At 50.8% G+C, this 19,984-nt stretch overlaps 1 protein-coding gene across 1 annotated transcript in view; it reads right to left on the reverse strand.

The window, feature by feature from the left end:
• Positions 1 to 7,839: 7,839 nt before the first annotated feature.
• Positions 7,840 to 19,984, reverse strand: part of LOC102759062 (chromosome unknown open reading frame, human C6orf106) — a 92,087-nt gene continuing 79,942 nt past the window's right edge. The window contains exon 5 of the mRNA XM_006755607.2: positions 7,840 to 10,937. Coding sequence (XP_006755670.2) covers positions 10,902 to 10,937 — 36 coding nt within the window. The 3' untranslated portion in view covers positions 7,840 to 10,901. The remainder of the gene's footprint in view (positions 10,938 to 19,984) is intronic.

Genomic DNA, 19,984 nt, shown 5'->3' on the forward strand with positions numbered 1-19,984 from the left:
TGAAAGGATCTAGGTTTTGGTCGGTGTGATGGGTATCAGCTCCCTGGAAGCAGGTCTGGACCTGGCTGTCTCCAGCCCTGGCCCTCTGAGCAGGGCAGTGGGGAGCCCTGCCCTGCTCCTCTGATGGACCCCACAGGCTGGTATTGTGTTCTTACAATTAACTCCACCCTCCCCCTTTTCACTTGAGCAACCCCGGGAGATTCAGAAAATGTGCTCTGGGCTCCTTACCAGAGAACAGACGGGTGGGCGTGAGGGTAGACGGGCCTCACAGGTGAAAGGAACAGCATGCATTTTTTTTAAGAAACAGATGGAAGAGTGCAGGTCATGTATAGGGAAGAGATTGCAAGTTGCTTCCTCAATATCCATTCTCTCCTTATTTCTTACCAATGGAATTACAATTTTCTTGGATGAAATAACGCCAGCATTCCTTCATATACAAGAAGTTGCTGAGTAGGGATCACAGGACAGTTCCTTAAAGGGGGACTAATTCATTCTTTCCTCCTGTCTACCCGGCACTGCGATGTCATGGCTGGCGCTGTGGTGACTGCCCTGTGACCACACGAGGCCCCGGGGCTGGAAGCCAGAACTGTGGCTATCTCCAGACTTTACATTTAATGACAGAAAATAAGTCCCTGTCTTGTTTAAGCCACTGTCTCTCAGGACGATGTCATTGCAGCTGAATGCCATTTCTGAGCAACTGCAGAGGGTCTGTCAACCTCTCCTTGGCCAGCTCCTTGTGTAGAAGGTCTTGGTAACCATTTCCCTTGAGGAGGTGTGGGAAGCAAAGGGGGTGAAGGGGAGGGAAACAGGAGCCAGCCCTGGGAGGAGGTCAGCTATGAGGTCCTCTAGACCCCAGGCCCAGGAGTGCTCAGGGCGGGTGGAGTCCGAAGGGACCTAGACTCAGCTCTCATCCACTGCTCTCTCAGCAATAAGCTTGCAGGGAAACATATGGCATACAAATCCCTGGGAAGGCCACCCCGTTCTCCCGATACCTGACAATGCTCAGATACCCAGGAACTATGCCAGGGTCTCCCCTACCACCACCACTGGCCACTGCATCCAAGGCATCAGGGCCCTGGATTGAGGCTGTGGACAGCCCTGGAGTGAGGGTGGCCAGGCCCAGTCCTCAGACCTGGGGGTGACCACAGAAGTTCCTCTGCTGCTAAGGGCAGGCACTCGGGGACACAGAGTGCTCAGGTGGACAGGGCAGCTCATCTAAGCTTCACTTCATGGGAGTGAAAAGAGAGCCCAGAGATGGGGAGTGGCTCCATCCAAGTCACACAGCATCAAGGACGGGGCAGATGCCATAACCTGCCTTTCACAAAATCCACCATCGGCACCTAAATATGATGAGCACCTATCTTCCGTTTGGCTGTTCTTGCCTGGCATGCTCTTCTCCCAGATACCCACTATGAGCCTCCCTCAGCTGCTCATCTTGCCTCAAATGTTACCTTCTCAGTGGGACTGCCTATTTGAAGTTCCACTTCGCCCTCCCTTTCCTATCCCCTCCCGTTTCTCCATATCCCTTCTGACCACCCCATAGACCATACATCTCACTGTATGTCAGCTCCATGACACAGGGATATTTTTGTCCGTTTCACTGTTGCATCCTCAGCACCTAGGACAGGGCTGGGAACATGGCAGGTAAGTGTTCAATACATATTTATAAACAAACGATTGAATGGATGGATGAAGGCCAGGCTTCACCAACAGGGTTTCTGAAGACGGAGGGCATGATGAAAATGCTTAAATGGCTTCTTCCAGTGAGAGGGTCCGCGCTGTGGACACACCATGCCCCAGGGCAGCAGCTGCAGCCCCAGATCACAGACACCCTTTTAAGGGCAGACTGAAGACAAGCTTAGGTGGCCTCTGCTCCTTTCCTCATGGGAAGAGCAAAATACGCCCTTTCAGCCCTTTCGACCAGCCCTCTACTAACGTGAGGGTGCGCAGTGCACGTTAGTGGGCATTTATTTATGCAGTGTGGCCGTCTGGGGTCAGGGAGCTCCCAGTCTGGTCACTTGCTAGTATGTGACTGTCGACCTGAGCCTCAGTTTTTCCACCTCGTAAATGGGAATAACATTGGCTCCTCTTGTGTGAGCTGTGGATGAGGAAGGCACATTGGGGAGCCTGCTGAGGTGCTGGGTATGTTCTAGTCATCGGTTTGCAACCTTTTTCATGCCACGGCACACATAAATTACTGACATTCTGCGGCACACCAAAAAATACATTTCTTGTCAAGCTGACCAAAAAATAGGTATAATTTTGATTTTTCACACCAGACTATTGTGTTGGCTGCTGTCATTTTTCATTTGACAATCCAAGGGAAAAGAGGTCAGTGCCCCTGGCTAAATAGTCAGGAATTGTGTGTTTTAAAAACCCTTCCAGCACACCTGTTGAAAATCGGTTGTAGATCTTAACCTGGGTGATTATGCAAGGTGTATCAAGCCGAACCCCCAAGTGTCGGGGTTTTCCCTGTATGTAGTGTATACATCAGTAAGAAACACGTAACGTGTTCGTTGTTGTTGACCAAAAACTTTCACATTTTACTGGAGAAAAGTAGGCCAGAATCCAGAGTGCAGTCACCGTCCCCACTCACCAGTACTCATTCCTGGTCACCGTGGCCAGTTCACAAAGTGCCCGGACTGCTGCTCACCCTCCGCGTCAGGGGAACATCCACACTCAACTGCATTCCCGCGGGGTCCGGAGCCTGGCTCCTTCAAGGCTGCTAACGGTGTGGTTCTGCCTCTGTGGTTTCACAAGTGCTGATGACCGTGGACCTAAAGGGGAAAGACTGAAGTTCCCAGTCGGAGTGCGAGGGGCCTGGTACACGGGCGGAGGGGGGCAGGGAGCACAGTCCCTGCCGGCCAGCCCCCCAGGGCAGAGCTCACGGATCCCACAACTTCCTCCTGAAGGTGGTGTGAGGTGGGAATAGAAAGAATTTCAAATATACCCGACTTGAAAAACGGGTAAAAAATATCAACTATTAAGTATGAATGTGTGCGTATGTGGGCATGTGCGATGTGAGATGACGTGACCCTCCGGTGTGGTGGTGTGTCTGTGGGCACCCGTGTCAGTACGTGGATACAGGTGTGTTGTGTGAACATGATCCGGTGTGAGTGGTGCGCGGAACCGCACATGTATGTAGAGCACATGCTTGTGAATGTGTGCGCATGTGCAGGTGTGAGGGGTCGGCCCCTCTGTGTGCTCCACATGGACAGAGCCTGAATGCTGACCAACAGCATAGGGACTCAGCTGGGCTCCTCGCACCAGGTAAGGTCGGGGCCAGCCTGCTGGCCATGGGCCTGCTCCCCCCACCCCCCAGGGGAGGCAGGAGACTGAAGACATGGCTAACCACCCGCCCCTCCCGCCCGCCCTGTCCCTTCCCACAGCTATAACTTTTTGAAGATGCAAATTCCTCTTCCCTCCATGCAAACGAGACTCAGGAGCCAAGGCTACCTCCCCTCAGGCCCAACCACCGCCACTAGGATTGGACTCCACCGGACCCCCGCCTGCTGCGGGTGTGGGGATTGGAGCCAGCTGGAGTCTGTTCCGTTTCTCTTCCCTGGGGACCTTGGCTCCCCTTGCTGGCTCAGGTGCCTGCGGAGCCTGGGCGGGGAGTGGCCACACTGGCTGTGGGGCTATGGAAAGCAGGGCCCTCTCTGCCTGGGCTCTAAGGCCCTTCCTGGCCTCAGGTTTGGGGATGCTCTGAGCGGTTACTGTCCCCACTCATAGGGCCCTATGCTGCCCAATCCCCCACCAGTGCCCACTTTTCACCTCCCCAAGATTCTGTCTCCCCAACAGGGACATGTGTCTTCATCACCACCGGGGGCAGCAGGGCCTCAACATATACATAAACTGCCCCCCGATCCGCCAGTTCTCTGTGGGCACCCCAACCCCAAGCCTTCACCCCTATGGCTCCTGGTTCAAGTGTGCTCAGGAAGCCGAATGTGGGAGTCAGTGAAGGAGCCCGTATGAAAGCAAGAGCTGGAGGTGCTCAGAGGACCCGGGTGCCATTTGGCACCAGCAAGTGCCACAAGGATGGTGCCTACCTGTGGCCTGGCCTCCACGCCTGGCCCTGGTGCGGTTACGGGTCTTTGTGGAAGCAAACATGTCAGCCTGTGCTCCACCCTCGCAGTGTCCAAACCAGTTGCCAGGCATAGGTTTCTGGGCTGTCACTCAGCCTCGGGCACACCAGGGCCACCCCTGCCCACCTCTCCAGGAGCCTGCCACTGTGTGGGGACTGAGCTGGGCAGTGCCCACCTCCAGAAATCAGGCCAGTCCAGCACAGGCAGTATCTCCCAGTCTCTCCGCCATGTGTGTTCTTTCTCCATCCAACAACCGGGCACAGAGAGCCTCCCCGAGTCCCCGCTCGGGGAACGAGGATCTCCTGGACTCTTCCAGCCTGCGCCTTCCCTGTATCTCAACTCCCGCCCCAGATCAAGAAAGACCCATCAGGCAAGAATTTGCTGGAAATAAGGACTGTGGTCCAGGGAGACTCCTATGCAGGCTGCGGATTTTTTGGACTCTGCCCCTCAAATGCCCAGTGTCCCAGACCCTCTTCTCGGGAGCCCAGACGTGCCACACCTGGCAGGTCACAAAAATGTAACAATGGTGACCACATACTGGACACTTCCCATGTGTCAGGTACACGATGCTACACTTTAGTAGTGAGTTTTACTTCTCATGCCTCTGGAGAAAGAAACTGTATTGATTTTCAGATTAGGACACAGGCTGAGGCAAGCAGCAGAGCCTAGATTTGAGCCCATGCTTGCCTCCGTGTAGTGGAGTGCAGAGGTAACACGGCCTGGAAGGTGGGGTTTGGAAAACATACTTCAGGGGGAGGCCAGGCCAGGCCAGTGTCCCCACTTTCCAGAGAGGCGGGCCACATGGTGCCCACCCTGCACCAGCTCTGAGGCAACCACACTCCTAGCCCCCTCACCCCTACTATGGCTGTCCACACATTCCCCCGCCCACCCCCCGAGTGGCTCAGGACAGCCATACCGAGAGGGCACTCCTCACAGCGCAGCCACAACGCCTTCCTGGCCCTGCTGCCTCACTGCCACACGAGCGCGTGTGCGTGTTGCTCCTGAGGCCCGGAGCAGTGACAGCCCAGCCTTCCGGGGATCTTGGGTGTCTTGGTTGCTGACCAGGGATGGGGGCTTGGTGCAGGCAAGCATGGCCCCCCTCAGACACAGCCCCACTTCTCTCGGCCTCTCCTACCCGCCACCCCCACCAATAGAAGGAATTCCTAGAACTTGGCTCCAGGGCCTAGCCTGTCCGTGGGAGGATAGGACCACAGGAACTAAGCTACGCCATGCTGGGCCCTGGCCTTGCTCCTCCAGGCCCTGGCCCCTGCCTGCTGGGTGGGGCCCCTCCTGGCCTGGCCAGCACCTAGCCCTGTCCGCTCCATACCCATCTGCAGAGCTGCCCCGGAGGGAGAGGGCTGGGGCACGGGTCTGGAGAAGGCCAGGAGAGGTCAGCTGCAGCCATCGACCCTTGGAGTCTGAGGAGGGTCTTCTTGAAGCCGGGGTATTTGGGGGTGTGTGACCAATGAGGCCAAAGCCACTGACACTCTTCTGATGAGCTCATCCAGTCCTGAGACTAAACTCCATCTAACGGCAGAGGACAGCAAGTTGGAGAAGCACTTTCCCAGATTACAGCGTCTCAGAACTAAGAGCTAAAAGTGGTACTAAGAAAAGCCATGGTTTATAAACCAGTATATCTCCATTTATTTTATAGAGGAGTCACCTGAAACGCATCAGTCAGTCACGCTAGCCTGTCAGAATCCGTTCTCTGGACACCCTGACCCCCAAACCCACATTCTCCCCAGTCAAAGAGTCTTGCCTGCTCCCACTTTGAAACGAAGGGCTGCCATGAGCGCCTCTGGTGCCTGTCCTCTCGGCTGCCAGACAGGGCTGGACACCAGGTGGTGTGGAGCCTGGGAAAGTGGCCGGGTCACAGCATGCAGTTACAGGAGGGGCCTTCTTGAGAACAGGGTGGGAGGCACCCAGGACAACCTGAGCTGGGGCAGGGAGGTGGCTTGTGAGGACCTGTTTGCTTTGCCAGGAGGGCTGGGCCCGGACCACTGCCACTGCCTCCCTCGCCCCTCACCTCCCAGACGAAAACTCAGCTGAGAGCCCCCTCCCTGTCACCCAGCCCCCGTGGGAATGGCTTGGGCCAGGAGCTACCATAGAACCTGCTCCCTTCTCCCAGGGCCTGGTGACTTCTTGACAGGTTACAGCCCCAAAGACAAACAGATTCTGCCAAGTAAATAACTGTCCAGCGGCAGGGGTGTTGGGGAAGGCCTGAGTCTGAGCTGCCAGAAGACCCAGGTGACGGGGCGGGGGCCCTGTCTTGCAGAGAACAAACAGCCACGGGCACCTGGAAGGAAGCAGGATGCAGGTGCCCTGTCACAGTAGCGGGGCAGGGGTTTCAGGGCCAGTCTCTCAGCTCCCTCACCCTGGGCTGTGCATCAGGCTACACAGAGGAGCAGGAGTCTTCTCAGCCCTCGGGGCAGGGGCCAGTTCTTTTGTGATGCCTCCATTTTTCTCATGCAATCTGTGGCCACAGGTCCTCTCACTGAGCTGCCTACGGGGAATTGGCCAGGGAATCCCCTACCCATGACACCTAATCCTTAGAGACATCATCATTTAGAACACGCAGCTTTGCCAGCCAGGGTGAGGACCCAACTTGGGGTTCTGCAATTTCAGTGAAAACAATGCCAGCATTTGGACGCTGAGGGCATGGGTCCAAGCCTGTAAGACCCAGGCAACTCCTTCCCCTCTGATCCCATTCTCCTGTCAACGCAGAGGAGTGACTGAGGACAAACCTGAGTTCTGGGTTACAAAGAGTGCTACATGCCAGGCTGGTATGGCTCAGTGATTGAGCGTTGACTCATGAACCAAGAAGTCACTGGGTCAATTACAGGTCACGGCACATGCTCAGGTTACAGGCTCCATCCCCAGTAGGGGGCGTACAGGAGGCAGCCAATAGATGTTTCTCTCTCATTGATGCTTTCTATCTCTCTCTCCCCCTATCCCTTCCTGTCTCTCTCAAATCAATACAATTAAAAATAATTTTTTAAAGGAGTGTTACAGACAGGAAGGAATGGATCCAGTGAACCCACCATTTGCCATCATATTAGCCAATTAAGTTTCTTTCATGCTGATGACCATGTAACCCATCTCCCCATCTCTTGGCCAAGGTCTTAGGCCTGTCATATATATATACTTGTTTGCCAGCCGCCTGGAGTGTGGTCCCTACCTGACTCTCAGGATCCCAGGCCAATCTGTAAAAACTTCCCTAATCCATAATATGACAGAAGGAGAGCCTGGAGACCACCATGGGAAACACATAAGGGAAGATGCATTCCCAGGCATTCCCCCTTCTAAGTCTAGGATGTTTCCTGTGCTATGTGCCAGACCCCAGTGAAGCTGGGGTAGAGTAGTGCTCAACAGACACATGGGACCGGGGGTCCTAGGAGCCAGAAAGGGCAGCTAATCTTATATAATAAAAGGCTAATACGCAAATTGCCCCTTGACAGGGAATTCAATCGGGAGTTCAACCAGGGGACAGGGCCAGCCAACTGCCCACAACCCCTCCTCATGGCGGCCCCCCTCCCCAAAAACCAGGGCAGGCTGGCTGGACCCCACCTGTGCACGAATTTGTGCACTGGACCTCTAGTCTAATTATAACCCCAGGACTGACTTCTCAAACATATAACGAACCTCAGGGTTTTCCACTTGCTAAAGGGACAGACCCAGAGACCAAAGGGAACCACCATGGGGCTAAGCAGGTACAGCGGGCTTCAGGGTTCAATAAAACCCACTGACACATATGGACATTTTTTTGTGTGTTAATTTAATCATACAAATATTCATTTATACAGTAAGGAAAAACCTCCTCATCTTCATCTCCTCCCAGGCACCACAAAGCCCCACTACAAACACCCACCCAGCTTGCTCACTACACACCACTGTTCAGGTGGAGGGCAGCCATCGCCCCTCCAGCATTCACCCACAGAAACAAAGGAAAGGCAAGACAGGGTGGAGCTGAGGATCAGCTTGCTTTTCTGAGCCCTGGCAACCCCACCATCCTCTCCTGCTGGGGCTCAGATTGAATTTGGGGAGGTATTTATTCTCATGCCCATTTCCCATCTTGGCCACCCTCAGGCCACACCAGCTGTCTTGCTTAGGTTTTTTCTAGGTTGGAATTGCCTTTGATGGGCTTCAAGTTTACAGCCAGTCCTTACGGAGGGAGAGATGTCTGTTTCTTATAGAAAATGCCCCAAATTCAACTGTCCCCATGACAAAGGAAAAAAAGCATGCACGCGTGCACACACATCCACACACACCTCACTCCATGCACACAGACAGGCTCTTCCCAAGCCTCAGCCCCTCTGCCTCCCACACTGCTCAGGGCCCTAAAGATGGTGTCGGTCTCACCCCATGGGTACGACACTGGTGGTCCCGCCCACTGGCAGCTGCTGTTTGGTGAAGAGGAGCAGAAGCTATGAGCAGCGGAGGAGGGGCTCTAGACATTGTAGACATTGCTCAGCCCTCAAACCAGTGGGAGGAGGCCGAATGAATGGCACTGCTAGCCCCTGGTGCTAGGGAGCAGTGGACGCCCTGCCCCACTCCATGGCTTGCCCTTGCTCTGGCCCTCTGCGAGGATGTGTACAGAAATGGTTTGTTCTTGGGAGGGAAGCCAGCATGCTTAGGACAGTTTCCCTGCCAGGTTGGGTTGCCTACAAGCAAGAGGAGCAGGACGCCTCTGCTGAATAACCGCAGGCCTTCCCTCCTGGGAAACGGTGAAGGGGCACCTTGCGTGTAGCAGATGAGGAAGCCAGGAAATCAGGGGATGGAAAGCCCCCATGATCCTGCCAGGGGCAGCTGGAGATGTGCTGCTTTGAGAGCTATCAAATGAGGAGAATGCTGGGCATGGGTGGGCTCCAGGATGGCAGTGTCCCAGGAGGTTGGCACCAACAGTAGCGGCAGTCTAGGCCCAATAGCGCCCTCAGCCAAAAAGCCATCGTGAGCCCCTGGCTTGGGCACCTGACAGGTTCTCCACTCAGGAATGGGGCACTCTTCGTGTGCACAAGTTGGTGCTCCAGTCCAGTCCCCGCCCCAGCTGTACTGCCCGCTCAGCAGGCTGTCTCCACTCTCCCCTAGGGCTTCTCCAGTGGACAAAAATCTACCCCCCCCACTTTAATTTTTGGGAGGTGGGGAGGCAAAAGGGTAATTTCATACAAGCTTATCTCCCACAATCGAGCTTTTAAAAAACAATGTCAGAAGAGGATGAGGAGGAACAAACAACACACATTTTTGGAACTCACACACCCAGACAGAGACAGGCAGGCAGGCAGACCCTCACCCACATCAAGGCTATAGGACCCCTTGCAGCCACTCATCACCTGGTCTCCTTCCTTGACTCACACGCTTGGGGTGTGGTAATAGGCAGGCGACCGCACCCTTGACCCTAGATCCATACCTCCTGGCTATCAAACCAACCAACACTCGGGGGAAGGAGGGGGTGAGAAGAGAAGAGGGACTTTGCATATTCTTGTATCTTTGGCAGACAGCTGTTCTAGCCTGGTTCAAGCCTCCCACAGAGATACCCACATCTCAACCTGCTCAGAATCCACAGGATGCCAGTGGGGCCACCTGCGCAAGGGAGCAGCCAGCCACTCTGCTCTGGCTGGGTGGGCCGGTCCCACCACCTCCCAACAACCAGGCATCCTGCTCAGGATGGGGTCCTCTCATTTCCATCAAAATGTGGTCTCCAAGATCACAGAGCAACTCCGGCGCTTCCCCATGGCAATTCCCCACTTGTGGCTGTATTTTCATACCTTAAAGGCTCAGCCCCCACTAACAGGCTGCAAGAACACCACAAAAGACAACTGAGAGGAAACACTGGGAAGGGAGTTGTGTGACAACAGAGAAGAATGGGACCTTCACTTCACACTCGCTGGTGAGCTCACCCACACCCTGTGCACGTGGCACACGCATAAACACAGCACAGAATGAACGGGGAGCCACTGTGGATGAAGAAGCCAAAAAGCAGCAAGCATGATGGCCTTTGTGCCAGAGAAGCACGGGAGAAAGCAATCTGAACTGCTACACGTGTGTGCAGAAGACCTCTCAGCCTCAGAAACTCCCACGCCACCTGAGATCTGTCCTCAAGGCTCCCTCTGCGAGCACACAGGGAAGTTTGGTCTTTCAGAGAGGTTCTGATGGTAACAAGCCGCAGGGTTGATGAATACAAATGTCAAAGGTATAAATCAACAAAAGACTAAAGAGAAAGAAGAGGAAAAGGGCGATGGCTCAATGGCTGATGCCATTAGACTCCTGGGTCACGTGGCACAGCTGACGCCCTCCTGCAGCACTGCCTACAGAGCCCCACACACACCACACCAGCTTTGAACCTGAATCGCTCCCAGAGCAAGCAGCTATTCTATAAAGAGTATGTTATCCCTTATCTAAAAAGAAATAAAATAAAAGTGCGGAAAGAGGGGGGAAATTAACATGTGCTCAAAACTACAACCTGTCTGTAGGCAAAATAATTTTTGTTTAAAAAGATGGCTTTTTTCCCCCATTTTAAGCTTTTTTTCCCCTTCCCGAGTGACCTAATGACTTATTAGACTGACGCCTAATAAAACCCAAGGTGGCTGCATGGATTTCTTCTTGGTAGCCTCAACACCACTCCAGCGATTCAGCATTCACACATGCACACTGAGTTTACTCAAAACTAGTCTGTTCTGCTTCTTCCTCTTCTTCCGGGATGGACGGTCAGAGCCAGAGGTCCGTGCGATGTGGTCTGCAATCCTGAGGAACCCCTTGCCCGCCCCCCACCAAAGTCAGACCTTCTGTCTTTTGTTAATTTTTCTTCTTGCTGACACCCGTTTAAGACTGGCCGAAGGGGTAAGGCCCGTGGAGCCCCTGGAAGAGAGTGAACACAGTCAGTGATGGTAGACACAGCAGGTACAATTTGAAAACCGAAACCAAGTAAAAGAATCCACAGTTCCCAGAGAGCCACAGGGACGCTCCAGGCACAGACCAAGCCTGAGAGCTGTCCTTGCCATGCCAAGCATGAGCACATTCCAAGGTGCTAAGTGTTCTCACTCGATCACACCATCCAGAGAGGGGAGACTCGGGAGAGACTCCTCATCTTTCAACTTTCCTCTATCTAGTTCACACAGCCTTCTTTCTTTCTTGACAAATGTCACCACCTCTCAGCTAAAGATTCTCTTGCTGCCCCTTAACTTCTACAATGTAGGTTACTGCTGGCTAATGACAAAACTTTTATCAACGACAAAAACACTGCAGCAGAAAAGCAACTATCTACTGGCACCTACTACCAGGCCCGGTATCAGCAGCTGTGTGCACATCTTCTTGAACCCTCATCCCAAGAGCCAGGTGAGTATGATTACACCCGTATGACCGAAGAGACTGAGACCTGCTCAGTCAATGGGTAGCAAAAGGCAGACCCAGGCTTCAAACCCCATTGAGTTCTCCCCACAATGCCTCTCCCTTGCCACATGACAATAAGGACTAATCCCAATTCTCAAAGGCATTTTCTAAGCCGCTTGGCTGGGTGCAGAAGGCATCAATCTCACTTTTTCCTTTGGTTAAGATGTGCCAACACCAAAAGCACCCGCATGAACTTGGTGCAGAATGACCTGTGCTTCCTTCCACTCCCACGCCCCGCCCTGGAGTGTGCTCCTGGGAAAGACCTGATCATTGCTAAGACCAAGAGGGCAAAGATAACTGGTGACCACCTTCACTATTGTCCTACACCCCAAATTGGCCCAGGAGCAGCAGGGCCCTTGGACCAAAGAAACCAAATGGGAGCAGAGAACAGGCACCTCAGCCATAGCCACACAAATGACCAGAGAGGGACTTCCTGATTGGCAACTACTTTAAGAATCCTGAATCTAGGCCCTTGGAGGGAGGAGGTACAAGAATTACTGAGATGACATTTGCTATTAGCTTGATGGGATGTGGGCAGTTAAAACCTAATTGCCTTAAAAAGAAAAAAAAAAAGGCATGTTTCTTTGAAAAGAAATAAAGGTGCTTGGTTGCCAGTGATTAGAATCCCTTTTCAGTATGACTTTCGCTGCCATCTCCCCAGCACGCCACCTGGCCCTTAGCAGGCACCCAGTAAGTATTTGCTGAAATAATAACTGAAAGAGGACAGGTATTTCTCAGACTACTACCTAGACCAGTGGTTCTCAACCTTGGCTGCACATTAGAATCACCTGGGAATCTTTTTAAAATCCTGATTTCTGGGCCCCATCCTCTGGAAATTCTGTTTCTTTGTATGGGGTGGGGCCACAACATTACTAACAAAGAAACAGAATTTCCAGAGGATGGGGCCCAGAAATCAGGGTTTTAAAAAGATTCCCAGGTGATTCTAATGCGCAGCCAAGGTTGAGAACCACTGGCCTAGAGTGTCAGACCCCTCTAAGTCACAGGAATATTAGCCCCTCCAAACCCAAGTTTTAAATAGGGAACACAAGAGTCTGGGTTATGCCATCCATCTTGTCACAGGCCCCCAGGTCCCAGGAGAGGCTGGGGTCTCTGGAGGGGGGCTGCCGGTCCTGCACAGTTTTCACTGCAGTGGGATCCAGGTTATGTAGAAATAGGAGAGGAGCCCAGCCAGCGTGGCTCAGTGGTTGAGCATCAACCTATGAACAAGGCGGTCACAGTTTGATTCAGGGCACATGCCTGGTTTGCAGGTTCGACCCCAGTGTGGATGTACAGGAGGCAGCCAATCAATGATTCTCTCTCATCATTGATGTTTCTATTTCTCTCTCCATCTCCTTTCCTATCTGAAATCAATAAAAAAGAAACAGGAGAGATCTGGGTTCTGCCCTTGAATAAGATCCCCACCCCGAGGATCTCAGGTTCCTCCCTAAATCTTTCCACATTTAAGGTTCTAGGAGTTGACACAAATGCCTTGGCTCAGGAGGCTGAAAAACAGTATTCCAAGAAAAATTGCGCTTTGGTCATGCTTACACCAGCAGTCAAAAACTGCCAAGAATAGGAAATATGCCCTGACTGGGTGGCTCAGTTGGTTGGAGTACTGTCCCATACAACAAAAGGTTGCAGGTTCGATCCCTGGTCAGGGCATGTATGGGAGGCAATCGATCAATGTCTGTCTCTCTCTCTCTCTCTCTCTCTCTCTCTCTCTCTCTCTTTTTCTCTCTCTCTCCCTCTCTCTCTACCAAAAATCAATAACAACGTATCTTCAGGTAGAGATTAAAAAATAGAAAACGTGAGATTCAAATTTCCGTGTGTGTGTGTTTCAGTGAAAAGCATTGAAATTGCTTTTGCTTCTAAATCCCCTCTCCTGACATAAAGTCACAAAAGACCAGCTAGAGAGGTGCTTGGTGGTATCACTGAACAAAAGAGCCTAAGGTGCACTTGGAGGACAGGCAGGCCAACATTGATGGAGCATCAACTATGTGTCAGGTGCTGCTCTTTAATTCTTACAAAGATCCATTGAGACAAGTATGATCTCCAAGCTCAGAAAGGTGTGGTAACTTAATCAAGGGCACAGAGCTAGTAAGTAGAGCAGTAGTGTTTAAAAATGCCAAAATGTCACATGTATTGCCAGCCCCTACGCCAATCAAGCCTCTAGTAAGGCTGTAACCATCTCAGTAGCCATGGCACCTACCCACTCAACCAAGCGGGGGCCAGGGTAGCAAAGGGCTCTCAGACTCCACTTTGTGGGACCTGGTCAGAGGGTCACACACACCACAGGTGGCAAGTAAAGAAGCTTAAAACAAGCTGCTCTCAGTTTTGCCCAACAACATTCACTCATCCGGAACAATCCAAGGAAAGCAATAAAGGCTTAGATTCCCGTAAGATTTAAAACCAATACAATGCTCAAAGGTCTCTGTCCTGGGGGCGGGGGGAGGGGGGAGAGGGGATGGCAGAGGAAAGAAAACTCCAAACATCATGTTTTCTATGAAATATTACCCCTTTACCCTAAACTTAACTGCTTTCCAGACCAAAGCTCCACACGGTTCACATGGGCCTTTATAAACTAGCCTTCAAACTTGTCTGAAATGCTTGGAGAAGGGAAATTATGCCTTTGCCAAAGAGCTGTCGTACATTCTTATTTTATAGGTAAATAAAATAGGTCCTGTGATATAGAGAGAGAGAGAGAGAGAGAGAGAGAGAGAGAGAGAGAGAGAGAGAGAGAGAGAGAAAGAAAGACATGGGCATTTTCAGATTTCCACTTGAGTGCCCTGGCCCTTAGACCATTCATTTGGTGTGGTATTTACCTAGCTTAGATTCCGCAGTTATCGTTGGTCCTCTATTTACTGACTGAGGTCCATGCCTTTTGGAAAGAAAAATGCTACCTAATTCCCTTTCACCCAGAGCATGGCATATTGAAGCTGTTGCTTAACTGGTATAGAAAGGTGACTTGAGAACAAGCTGTATTTTCCTTCCCCCAAATTAACTACTACCACTTCAAGAAAGGGAGAAAAAAAACAATTCTATTTCAAACCCCCTTTATCATCCAGACTCCCCACATGCAAGAGCATAGGTGTAACAAGTGGATCACAGAGCACAGGTAATGCAACACCCAGTTATAAAGGAAAAGCCTGGCGGAGATTCCAAGAACAGCTTGTTCAGGGCGTCCGATGGCAGGAGGCCAAGTGGGAAGTGCCTTTCCTACCAGTGGGATGGAGGTTTATTCAAAACAGGAGGCCCAACCACATTTCAGGTTCTACTGAAGTTCCAAGACCCGGTGTAACAGGTTCTCGGGCTAATGTCTCCAACCCCAGCCAAAAAGCAGGGTTTGGCAATACAGATAATGTTCACTCTCTTCTGGGGCCTAGCAATTCTACTTTATCTGCAAGAAAAGCAAATGCCAAATATTTTAACCTGACATCACCAATATCTTTCCTGTCACAGTTGCACCACTACGAATAAGGAAAACAGATCAAGGGACAGACATATTAGATGGTACTATCGAGCCCTGAATTCAACTCCAACTCAAGCAAAAACTGAGGCTATTAGCATGATTACAAAACAGTGAGTTTGACACAGAAGGCCAGCCTCCTCTCTGAGGAACCACTTCTCTCCACAGACGCAGCACTACAGACAGCAAGGCAGGACTGATCCAGGCCAACAGGGGAGGAACATTCAGACCCAAAAAAGAATTCCTTTACCTGACTCCAGGTCTGAAGGCCAATTCTCCCGTACCTCCCCAACTCCCACAGAAATGGGTTTGCTAAAGCTCCATTTCTTGAGGCAGCCTCACATCTGTCAGGGGACAACAAAGTGTTCCTGGGGAAGGAGAGACAGCCTTTACGGCCACAGGGATTGAGGTGTTGCCTGTTTACCTCAACCTTTCTTAAGCTTTCCATGAACAGCTGCCATAGCTGTGAGCCCTGGGGCCTGACCTTCCCTTGGCTACAGGACAGGCAAGCCCTCTTAGAGCACAAAGGCTCCGTCCTCACCAGCTAAGAGCAGGAGCCTCTATTGGGGTGAAAGGTCCTGAACTGCACTTCCACAATGGGATAACTTCGGCAAGCTATACTTGGTTATTTCTAAAAAACATTTTTAAAACCGAACATTTATATCACCCTGGCCAGTGTGGCTCAGTTAGTTGGAGCATCATCCCATGAACCAAAGGGTCATGGGTTAGATTCCCAGTCAGGGCACATACAAGATTGCGGGTTCAATCCCCGATTGGGGCCCATATGGGAGGCAACCGATCAATGTCTGTCTGTCTGTCTCTCCCTCTCTCTCCTTCCCTCCCTCCCTCTAAACAAAACACAAAACAATACACACAAAAGCGAGAGAAGGAGAGAACATTTATAGGCATAGAAGAAAAGCTTAGTCTCATTTACCACAATCTACTGAAAGGATAAAATAAGAGCCAGTACCTACAATCTTGTTTTCAAAAGCAAACCTAAAAAATAACTCAGATGCGTATTTCACGGTGGTTTACAGCTGCCCCCATGGAAGAGCAGGGTCACTCCCAGCAGTGATTTGGTTGCCACTGATCTTACATGAGTGTGCACATACAATATCTTAAAGTTCTTCCTAAAATTTCAGAGACATCAAATTAACTTTTCAAAAAGGAATACAAAAAATTGTCACAGATGGAAAAACATTCAATGTATATTAAAGTACTAAAAAACTGGGAACTAGTTCTATTTCAGCTAGAATTTTAAAAAAGATGTATTCATCAATTTTCAACAGTAGGAAGTACAGTGTTATTGAAGAGCAAGCTGCCCTTTTATGTGGGTGGCAACCATTTGTAAGACTCGAACATAAGTAAAACAAATGAATGAACTGAAACGCTTTGCAGCAGTGAGCCACCTCTCTGTTTTTAACCTTGCAGGAGAAAAAGGAAGGCTGAAACTGCTCCGGAAACAAGGATGGCTCCCGAGGACTTTCTGGGTTGCTCTTTTTCTCTATGAAAGCTTGTTTAGAAAGCACTACAACACAAAACTTTCACATACCCGTCTTTATTTTGCTTTTCTTTGTGATTTGATTTGAATAAATAAAAAGGTTCAGGCAGGTTAAAGGTTAATAAGCTCTGTGGAGCATACTGATGGCAGCATTGGTAGTACCAAGGGCCCTCCTCATTTCCTGGGCCAGTCCCGCCACCTGCTGCTCCTTTCCACCATTTATGTACACAGAGCACAAATACAGAAGAGTACAGGGCTTAGCACCAAGTTCTGGCCTGACCTGTAGTGCAAACATGGCGTGATGAGGCCCTGCTCATCAGGGGGGACACCTGGTTGGCAAGGGTCAGAGACTAAGTCTTGATCAAACTCATTAGCCTCTCGTTAATTAGAAATAAAACAGTCTGGACAGGAGTAATGGGCAGGACAACGAGGGCTCTCTCAGAAATCCTCAAACCAGGCTCTTCCCTTAATGGATGCCAACAGCCTGGGAAGGCTTCTAGAGGGGTAACGGTGCCACATCAGCATGATGGGAACGTCTGCAGGTGCTTTAACCGATGTTCATGCCACTTCATGTGACAGTCCTCAAAACTTCAAACATGTATTTTATGCACTGGCTGAGGATGACTATGAGAACAAGCCAAAGAAAATAAAATAAACCTACTTTTAAGCATTAGGTCTGATGGTAGGCAGATCAGTTCACAACCTTTTGGTTGTGCCAAAACTGTGTTTAAGAAGTTTAATTCAGTTATAAGCATGCTGAATCTATTTTTTAAAACCCCTGTAAAAAAAAAGTCATTTTTTATATTTAACTTCTGTAACAGTTTTTCTGTTGCTCTTAACTAACTTCTACAGCCCTGTTGGGGACCTTCTCATCTATCCATCCATCCATCCATCCATCCATCCATCCATCCATCCATTCTCCCTCTGCCCATTCACCCCCATTCCCTCACTGTACATCCCTCATTCTTCCTCCCTTCATCCTCCATCTTCCCATCCATCCACAGCTCCCCCTGGCCAAGGGCAACTCCTACAACCTTCACCTACCCTCTGACAAATCATGAAAATGACTGTGAAGAGTAAAACTCAAAAACTGTGAATGAGAACACATTATTTTACGTTCTCCAGGGAGAAGGAGGACACTGCTGAGTCTGACTTGCCCTTTCAGGAAAGGCTTCAGCAAGAGCTGTTTGCTACTTGTAATTCTAGCGCAGATGGGGTCCTGGCAGACACAGCTCTGTCCTGGCCATGTCCTCCAGTAGAGGAGATGCCTAAAAAGGAAGAAAACTGGCCAAGAGTCTCACTGGGGAGGACACCCAAAAGGAGAGAAACTTATCCAAGTTCCTAGCCACGCGGCCACTGGTGTTGCACTGTGGGAGTCCTTCGAAGGAACAGGGTGAGGCTGCTGGTCCCATCTCCTCTCGGAATTTCCACTGGGAGCCCTGATGCCTTCTGTCAACGACATTTTCCTTACACGCCATTGTCTTCCCCATCTCTCTTACAATGAACTCACACCACCATTCCCCCAACCCCCCAAGTGACTGGCTAATTGAGAATAAACTGTCTTTCCTTGGTCCTATTCAGCCATATTTGGTTTCATCTTGCCACTCCCCTGCTCAAAAGCACTGCTTCCTTTCACATTAAAAGTAAACTCTCCATTGCTTGGCTTTCAAAGATCTTCCTCCAAAATTCGCCCCACCCTCTTTAAGCACATCTCACTCACCACGTCAGGCTGGCCAGTGTCCCGTGAACACACCTTGTCTGTGGCTGCCCCTTGGTTCTCCTGCATGTCATACCTCTTTCTTCCAATTCAGCTTAAATCTATCATCTATGAAGGTATCATTCTTCTGGCTACTCCAAACCACATTGATTTCTCCTTCCTCCAAACTTATACGAGCATTTAAAAGTCAACTGGGACTCAATATACTCTATCTTTACTAGCTCTCATTCTTTCCTATGAGCTAGGCTCATCTTTGTGGCCAGAAAGCAAATTCTTTGAAGAAAAGGATTAGCACCAGCTGAGCATCTAGGAGGCCTCACTAATCGACTAATAATATTGAATCTATCTCTGTGTAAAGCAAAGTTTTAAGTGACTTTTTAAAAATATCTATTTCTATTGATTTCAGAGAGGAAGGGAGAGAGAGAGAGAGAGAGAGAGAGAGAGAAACATCAATGCTGAGAGAAAATCATTAGCTTCCCCCTGCATGCCTCACACTGAGATGGAGCCCACAACCCAGGCATATGTCCTGACTGGGAATCGAACTGTGACCTCCTGGTTCATAGGTCAATGCTCAACCACTGAACCATGCTGGCTGGGCTCAAGTGACTCTTTGAGCACAACAAAATACTCAGGACCATCTTCCTCTGCAGGTGAATGTCCACAGCTTTGGAAAGGATCTCACTTTTAGCGGAGCTCTCAGAACAGTGGTTCTCAACCTTGGCTGCACATTAGAATCACCTGGGAATCTTTTTAAAATCCTGATTTCTGGGCCTCATTCTCCGGAAATTCTGTTTCTTTGTTACTAATGTTGTGGCCTCACCCCATAACAAAGCAACAGAATTTCCGGAGGATGAGGCCCAGAAATCAGGATTTTAAAAAGATTCCCAGGTGATTCTCATGTCCAGCCAAGGTTGAGAACCACGGCTCTAAGGCTTGCTAGGGCTGCTTGGCCTGCAGCCAAACCCCCTCCCCCCCGCCCCACCCCCACAGGTCACCCACATGGTCAAGGGGAGACAAGCCCTCTCTTCCCACGGACCCTGGTCTCATCGGGGGTGGTCTCTGGGGACAGAGGAGCAGAATGGGGTCACCTCACAGCGGGACCTTGGCCCACAGGCGAGCTGCAGCCCCAGCACGAGGATCAGCCATAGCTGCTTGCTTGGCCCTGTTGATTTCCTGAGACCCCGCCCCGCCCAAGCTGCAGCAGAGGCTTTTGCATGTGAATGCCCTGGCCCTTTGCACTCTAATAATTACCTAACAAATTGCAGCTGGGCCAGACAGACCCAGAACTTCCAAGAGAAGGCCCAAGGCCCCACAGCAGCTTGCATTGCTTCACAGCGGGCCTCATCTGGGCACCAACGAACCCCAAAAGAGGAAGGGGAACCTGCAGATCTCTCCGTAGCTCCTGCTGGGTAGCCTTAGGCAGAGGTTAAATTAGCACCTCCTTAGAGATCCAAGTGCCAGTGTACCCAGTGGTCAGAGTGGGACTATCCAGATTACAACTCCTCAGATCCATAAGGGACACACTCAGGGGGCAGACTCAGTGAGCACCAAAGCCCCACTGAAGCAAGTCTTGCCCCAGAAGGGTGTCTTCAGCACAGAAGTTCTCCCACTGCAGACACAGGTGACTCTCAGAGCCAATTGGCCTGGAGGTCAATTCCTCCCAGGGATACCTACAACAATCAAGGCTTACCTACAACAAGACTACAGTAAGACTGTGCACAAAGCATACAAAGGGGTGCACCAAGAGTGTCCACCTCAGGTAATTGGGGAGGCAGAGCCACTGGGCCCTATAGGACACCTAGCACACAGAGCCACTCTGTCAACACAGAGAA

This window comes from Myotis davidii, unplaced genomic scaffold, assembly GCF_000327345.1.
Source record: "Myotis davidii unplaced genomic scaffold, ASM32734v1 scaffold1073, whole genome shotgun sequence".
Classification (NCBI taxonomy): Eukaryota; Metazoa; Chordata; class Mammalia; order Chiroptera; family Vespertilionidae; genus Myotis; species Myotis davidii.